Raw genomic sequence first — 8,000 nt, forward strand, 5'->3', positions numbered from 1 at the left:
CTTAAAGGGAGATACAAGTGTGTTTTACCTGAATTACTACAAATGAAGTCTACCATACCAAGTAGGCATCCATTGGTTGCACTGTCAGTGTTGCTGACTTGACACATTTCTCACACGATCTAGCGACATATGTAGCTCTGCCAGTGAATTTCATTAAAAAAGTGTTGCAACACTGAATTTTTGGATAATTGGATCTTTTTCTTTTTTTTTTAAATCTAGCATACTCCTGCAGGTTCCTTCAATGTTACCGACTGAAGCTTCAATCAGGGGGCTTGTTCATTGAAGATACTCCTTTTGGTAAGGCAGTTACAAGCAGAGCTCACTTGGTGATGAAACCAAAAAAAAAAATGGTAACTTGAGTTTGGGAAATTCCTGCTTAAAAAAGTGTACTGAGGATTTCAAATGAAGTCCTGCTCCTAACTGCTTTACCAGTGAAGATGCGAACTAACAAAAGTCTCTCCAAGTTAATTCAAATATTTAATGGATATAAAGTGACATGGAAGGTGGGAAAAGGTTTTAATGCATCAGGAAGTAGCTTGCAGTAATGATAAATATGTGGGATATGGTAGTTAAAGGGCTAAAGAAGCATATCCACCAGGCTTTGGGACATTGTATCACCTGTGGCTACTCTAAGGTGTCAGGCTCAGCGTCCATGCAGGTCTCCCAGGGGTTACGGGGCATGTGGGGCATGGAGATGAGCAGGAGGGCCCCCCCGCCGAGGATGAGCAGGGTGAAGGAGGCGCAGGCGCAGGTGAAGGACCAGGAGTAGTAGTATTCAATCCAGATGGTCTCGTCGCTGTCGATCATGCGCTTGACGGACTGGCGCATTACCTCGACGGAAATGATGATGCAAAGGCCTGCGCGCCCAAACAGAGAGGCTGTTAATCACATACATGGCAATTGTGCTGTAGTTAGATACATCAGCTCTCTGCCACCTCAAAAAGGTGACGGAAACAAAAAAAATCAGCTGTGTCGATTTTTAATTAGCTGCGTAGAGAGTAATATTCATCGGCATAAAAGGTGTGGGCACTGACGCTCCTCACTTGGAGGTGAGGTGTGACACGAGAGACAGGAGCAGCAGACGAAACGCCTGATCTGTGATTCACATGGTCTGACCTGCGAAGGCGAAGAACATCCCAGCAGGCCGGAGCAGGTAGTCTCGTCCCTTCCCGAAAGAGAAGACGACGCAGAGGGTGCCCAGGATCATGAAGCAGAGGCTGAAGATGGCGATGGCTGCCGCTGAGATGTTGTACTCTGAGGAGGGGAGAAAAAAAAATGGAAACAAAGGGTGAAAGTGAGGAGACGAGTGAGTGAGTGAGACTGCAAAGTAGCAATTAAAAACTGGGAGAGTGGGTAAGAGCAGAAGGGGAGGTTGCAGTCTGGTTTACATAATAAGTGTTTCAATATAGCACTCAGGCGAGTTATGACACAGATAATTAGCCTTTAAATTAGCCTCACTTTAAAAACAACAGTCATTTATCCAAACTGGCAATATTGCCATTTGCATGACAGATAAGATGCTGCCGGCATATAACAAGATGATTAGACCGTGCCCACCCCCACACCCCTGCCTGGTTTCGGATGGAGATAATCTCGTCTTCCCTTCTCTCTAACACTCCAGCTGTGATAGCAATGATCCTCGGAGCATCCTGTTCCATTCCAGCACCCCCCGACTACGGAGTAACACCGAGTGTAAAATAACCCCACACTTAATCTCCCACGTGTGGTTCGGCACGTTACGTGTGAAATAAGTTTGACTAATACGACAAAATGATTCACTGTATCGAACTATTCAATAAAAGACACAGGAAAGAAACTGAATGACATGACACGTACTGACGAATTAATAACATTTCAAAAGTCAATATGAGTGCAAGATTCTACAAAAGTGAGGCAGCCAACTACGTTTTTATTCATACACTTTTATTATCAGTATTTTCTTTAAAGGAATTGATACCAAATGAGGAGCTTGTGAGGGCCGAGCTATCGACCCCAGTATTGATCCACCCATCCCTACTTCATGCATTTCACATGGCTTTGCTCAGCTCACTTCTGTAATGAGTGTTATGTTTCATCGACAGGTTTCCCGGCTGATTTCTTGTAACGTATTCCATGTAGTACTTTCTGCTGGTACAATGACGTTCTATTCTCATTTTCTCAATGATGCAAAAGTTTAAAATGCAGAGAATTTACAATCCTAACGACCACATTTCGCAAGAACCACTGTATAAATTCATAATTTTAAATGTTTATCTTCGCTTATTTCACCCAGAAAGTACTGCAATTTATCTAAAGGTTTGACAATGATCTGTAATTACCTGCTTTTATGAGTAACTAGTCTGCAAGGCTACAAAGGGCCAACAGAGGAGCCGTTTCCTGGAAATACGATCACTTTGACAATAGTAATCTTGCTAAAGCAAGAAGGATGAGAAGATGAAAATCGGAGGAAATTACAACAGATTTCTCACTTATCTTTTATGAGGAAAAGTGTGCATTTAACTGAGTTTGCAAAGAAGAATTGTAGCCCAGGTTGCTTGAACGGAAAGTGTAAGACACCAGGTTGTATTAAGGGGGTCTTATATGTGACATATACATGTGATATTTGAGCATATAGCCATGAAGAGAATGCTGCTTTTCCCAATTCAGGGGCATAGTGAAAAAAAAAACCCCAACAGGATCTGTTATAACATGTTGTCATGGGCGACAGTGAGGAGGCACCCACCTTTCTGGGTCTTGACTTCAAAAACTTCCGCTTCCTCCCCCGAGGTAAAGTGTTTGAAGTAGGAACAGTTTTCCGCTGCAGACAGGGACGGAGAGAAGGCGGTGAGAGAGAGGGGGCGAGAGAGGAAGAAGATGAAACAAGAAGGGGGAGAGAGAGAGAGAGCAGGTGGCTCAGGTTAAATCTGCATCTGCAATCATTGCAGCCTAAATGTTACATCCCATATAAGCTAACAGATACACAAACATTAATGAAACACACAGCTGCGATGACTTGACGTGTCACTACTGGCATTTGTAAATAATTGTCTTAAATATATTTTGTAAGTTCATTTATTTTCAGCTGGGAAAGTTATTTAATCATCTATGAAAATGTATGTCTTACATGTCCAGAAGCTGCCTTATTTCATCATTTCTCACCCCACAATTTTATGACTTGAGAAACGATTCAGAATGAGTTTCGTGGGCCCAATGTTCATCCACTCATCTGGCTCACGACCCTTCAGGGTGGCTTTGAAAGACATTCTTCTGCACTTGCTATGCCAGAAAAGCAAGTATAGTGTGTGTGCCGCGTTTATTCCGAGCATAAAACCACTAATTTCAAAAAGAGTATGCAGAACTGTTGCAGTTCCTCTTTGGCTCCTTGATCCGGTGCCGGGTCGACGCCGCCCCCACATCACAGCAGGGTGCCAACGTGACTTACTGCTATCCTTAAAATACAATAAAAGTCTTGAACTAACAATCCTTCCTTGTCCAGCTTTTCGGATGTGTCTACTGGAGAAATGATGCATATCTACACTCTGTTTGCCAAAACTCTCGTCTTTGACCACAATCTTCAAATCAGCCTCGTACAGGAGAACGGTTCCTGGGTGCAGTCATTGCCCACACATCCATCCACCCATTTGCCGTCTCTAAGGGCAGCTGGGCTGAAAGGGAGGGGCGGAGAGGACGAAAAGGCCAAGTGAGTGGCCCCGTCTTTCCTCCACTCATCATCCTTTCTGGCCGAGATTAAACCCATAAAGCAGACAGGTGCTCTCTCTGTCCACACGGAGATGGACAATGTTTGTGTGCCGGTGTCTGTGTGTGTGTGTGTGTGTGCCAGGCAACAGAGGAGCTGTTTGTTACCCGGGATGAGAAAGAATCACTAAAGAGGTAACCTAGCAACAGGCTGCTGCAGGTCTTGGCCAGTCCTATCTATTTACAAAGGCATATCAAGTGTGCATGCATGTGTGTGTGTGTGCATACGTATGGCCAGGCTGGTGGTTGGGGGAGAATCAGAGGCGGGGTCACAAAGCAGCTTGGATCTGCAAATATGTTATTTTCATTAGTCTTAACTCATTAGCCATCTTTACCTCAGAGGCTAAACTAATCTAAGCTAATATGTCTTTGGGCGTAGCTCTAAGATTTAGTCCTGAGAGAGACGGGAGCCGATGAATTATGAAGGATAATGTAGACGGCGGGGAAAGAAAATGGGGGTAAGGGTGTTAGGGGAAGGGTTACTTTCCAATCTAGCTAGGCACTTGGGAAGTTTACAATAATAACAGTGCTCAAATTGGTGTCCAAACCAGACAGAAGGAGCAGTTGCAAAGGTGTGATTCAGCCAAATTATTTGAAACTTTAAAAAGCATTTTTTTTGTTACCTCAATTTGCGAGGCCAAAACATTGGAATTTGCTGCCAAGTTCTGTCTTTGTGGCAAATAATGCTGATGGAGTTATTTTAGCTGGAAGTAGAAACACAAAGCCCACAAAAGGTGGAAGAACTAATCTGGCTGGTAAACTTTTAGATGGCGGACATTCACTGAGAACATCTGGGTGCGTGTCATTGACCTTGCAGTCGGGCTAATGGAGAGATTTCGTTCCAGTGGGGCAGTCTGATTAAAACGAGGTACCGCCTGTCATTTTAGCTTTGCCTCTTTCCACTTCCAACCCTCCTCAATTCCTTCTGCAGCTTCTCCTTTACCCTTGCCCTCTTCCACCTGCCATTAAACTCTCTCTTCCATCTCATAGTTGTATTTCCATGTCGTTACCGATAATGACAATTTACATTTGGTCTTGAAAACAGCGTCTATATTGTTTGCATGAGTGTTACAGAAATGTTCTTTTTTAGGCAGTGGGGGAGGGGCTGTTCTTTTTCTAGCCAGTCTGAATGACTAATTCTGGGTCAATGTCAATAGGATGGGTGTTGGTTATCGCACTGGGAGGTCTGATAACTGGGACACAGCGGTACTGGGAGTCCTCACGGCCCTTGTGAGTACATGAGTGTATGCGTTTGTTGCCTGACCATCATTGTGAAATGCAAAAAAAAAATGTCTGATGGTGTTGCATGTTAAATACTGGAATATCAGATCCATGAAAAACACCTGTGAATTTATCAAGACTTATCATGTGAAACACTGCGATACTCAAAATGTGCAATCCAGCCGTGCTTTCAGAACTCCAGTCATCGTAGAACTCTATCACGGATAAAACGAATGGCTGAGGCCAGACAGTGGCTGTAATTCTCTCTGCTGTCAAACCACATCAGCCAGATTGACAAACTGGGTACAAGTAGAGAAAGCACCCGTTGAGAGGAAGCCTGTGGGCGCCTTTTCCCGGCCATCAGAGAAGGACAATCAGTCTTCTCACCAATTATCATCTCAGACCAATGTCACAGTGACATTGCGGAAGGACTAGGACTGGTGACACACCATCACACTCACGGATCCATTTCCGATTGCTCTCTTGTGCCTGGAGTGGGAGCCATACGCCAAATCTCTAGACCTTTTTTTAAGGTATGACTCATTTTCCCAGCTGTGGTTGTGGGGCTGTAACCAGACATGGAACTCTGTTTAAACATCTTGCTGGACCACACAGGTGGCAGCAGACCGAGAGCCGAACTCCCCTTCGCTGCTGGAAGCAAGACAGGTGAGCCGGGCGACAAGTTATCCTTGTAATCCCTATCCATTCCACATGTTCTGACACACTGGGCAGATCATTCATTCCACAGGGGACTTGTCCATGGGAAACATAAAGTCCAACTTCTGGTCTCAACAGATTTGTTTCTCCATGGTATACCCAGAAGATGCTCTGGAGGCCCTGAATGAATCTCTAGTCTGCCCTCTCTTTAATCGCTTAGCAGAGTATCACCTCCCCTCACCTAAAAACCTCCACTATTGATACTACGAAAGCGTTCCCCCCCCCACCACCATCCCTTCCTCTATCCACCCACACAGACGTCTGTTCTCTTCCCCAATCCTCTTCATCCCTCCTGAGTCTCCCAGGTGCACTCTAACTCATGAGCTGGAGTGGGAAGCCACACTTCATTAGGGCCTGTACTGATCCTGAGGTGCTGGAACGGAGGCTTAGTCGCCGGTAGAGTGAAATCTCTCTGTTCGGCTGCAAGGCACGCGCACACAGCCGGAGGTGCCGAGATGCTGTTTCCCCCGGAGCCAGATCTGTTCAAACAGGACGCGTGATTAAAGCTACAAGGATTTTTTTTTGGGAGATTCAGATTTTGGAATTTTTTAGGGGGGGGAACACTTAGCCTACTGTATGCAATGTTATGCAAGGAAGGGGAAATAACTTCCACTTGCTTGAAGACATTTTCGACTCAGCTCAAACATCAAACAGCCACTCCAACTTTGTAGTTTCGTTTCTTTAGAGCTTGTAATTAAGTGAGAGTGTTTAAACACTGGCCGAGTCACTGTTTATCAGAAAACACTGCTTCAATTAGCTGATCTCTCACATCTGCGTTGATCAAAGCACAACCACACATTTTAGTTTGGAGAGTCGGGAGAGTGCGCTGAGAAATTAAAACGCTTCCTGGGAGGTAAAATTGATTTCATTCCTCATCATCCATTGAGAGCACCAGCCCAGCGCAAGTACAAACTCGTGTTTCTGTCATGTACAGCAGTGAAGTACAGCAGCGATGCTATTCCATTACGCACTCTGACTCCAGCTGTCTGGTCCTCTGTGGGAGAGATAATGACGACTTCAGTGAGATGCCGGTCGTAGAGCTGTCAGGCTGACTGAAACTGCTCTAATGTACTCCGACCCTCTTTAATTTCCCTCAGACTGTCCTTTAAATGGTATGAGGGTCAGGTGTTTTCTAAATGTGTCAAAAGGACCATCAACCACACATCAAACTTTGATCACTTTGATAGCAAATATAAGTTTCAGAATAAAAACCACATACGATACAAAGACATCTGCCCGTTTTCTTCGCCAACAGTAAGACCAAAAGGCTCCCTACCTCCCGGTAGGCTGATGGGGCCGCAGCCTTTGCCCTGGGGGTCCTCCTCCACGATGAAGATGCTCTTCTTGCAGAGCCTCCAGAGGCCAAAGTGGGCCGCCTCGCAGGTGGCGTTGAGCTTCTCCACCCGGGGGCTGAGCACGGCCCAGTGGTCGGTCATCACCGCCGCCAGCATCGACGACATGCCCACCACTATCACCACGGACGTGATCTTGACCTTGGTCGCCTGCTCCTCGAACATGTTGCCCGCTTGATCGTGTGTGCAGAGTTGTGTGTGTGTGTGTGTGTGTGTGTGTAGGACAAGTCAAGGTTGCCGTATTTGTCTTCAGGTCCTCGGCGTCGTCGCGGTGACCTCGGCGACTCCAGAGGTTCCCCCGTCTGGTCTACAGCTTCGCCACGCTCGTGATGTCCTCTCGTCTCTCCCGCTCTTCCGTCCACAGCTCGTCCTTTCTCTTTCTCTGCCTTGTGGTTGGTGAAAAGGGGCCAGATAACAGTGCCCTAGTTTCTACCTCACTCCTCGCTTCCTCTCCCTCCCAAGTTGCCTTTGGTGAGATGAGGCCATTCAGCTACGAGACCAAGACGCACGGGGAAACGGCTCACACCCATTACTCCACCATTCTGGTGTCGACGTTCAGACGCTTTCATTTAGAGTTTAGGGATGGTCTTTTTCTCCAGCTGTGCTCTTCTAACTGCAACATCCAGTGGAAACTTTTGACTTCTCAATATTTAATCGCCAAAAACTGATCATCACTCCATCATTTATCTGACACTTTCTCCGTCTTTCATATTCAGTCCAATCCGTTTACAGATGTACTGTCTCAGGCGCTGTGTGCCGGGGGGACTCCTGGATGATTGGAGATTTCCTTTATTAGTTGTCATCTGAATGAACTGATCCACTTTCTCATCCAATCAGGTTTGAGACGAGGCCCCCCCGCCTGATGCCAGCAGCTGATCCAGATTAGGAAAGACACAAAAAAAGCGCCTTGGGATAGGAACTCTAAAATTTGACGTTGAGTTAATAAATGTTTTTATATTCTTGTTTAATGAACTG

The 8,000-nt window shown here is 45.8% G+C and overlaps 1 protein-coding gene across 1 annotated transcript; it reads right to left on the bottom strand.

The window, feature by feature from the left end:
• Window positions 1-438: 438 nt before the first annotated feature.
• cacng1b (calcium channel, voltage-dependent, gamma subunit 1b) lies at window positions 439-7,686 on the bottom strand. Its single transcript, XM_084037109.1, has 4 exons — window positions 6,950-7,686; window positions 2,723-2,797; window positions 1,117-1,254; window positions 439-857 (listed from the first exon to the last, which is right to left on the bottom strand). The coding sequence occupies exons 1-4, from the start codon at window positions 7,188-7,190 to the stop codon at window positions 625-627; spliced, it is 687 nt and encodes a 228-aa protein (XP_083893235.1). The 5' UTR covers window positions 7,191-7,686; the 3' UTR covers window positions 439-624.
• Between the last annotated feature and the right edge of the window lie 314 nt (window positions 7,687-8,000).

Source organism: Eutrigla gurnardus (assembly GCF_963514095.1).
Source record: "Eutrigla gurnardus genome assembly, chromosome: 20".
NCBI classification, from domain to species: Eukaryota; Metazoa; Chordata; class Actinopteri; order Perciformes; family Triglidae; genus Eutrigla; species Eutrigla gurnardus.

Excerpts from the sequence above, each read along its gene's own strand:
- cacng1b (XM_084037109.1), bottom strand. The coding sequence starts at position 7,190 with ATGTTCGAGGAGCAGGCGACCAAGGTCAAGATCACGTCCGTGGTGATA. Across the intron at positions 2,798-6,949 it reads CCCCATCAGCCTACCGGGAG|CGGAAAACTGTTCCTACTTC; the intron begins GTAGGGAGCCTT and ends CCCTGTCTGCAG. Across the intron at positions 858-1,116 it reads GATGTTCTTCGCCTTCGCAG|GCCTTTGCATCATCATTTCC; the intron begins GTCAGACCATGT and ends TTGGGCGCGCAG.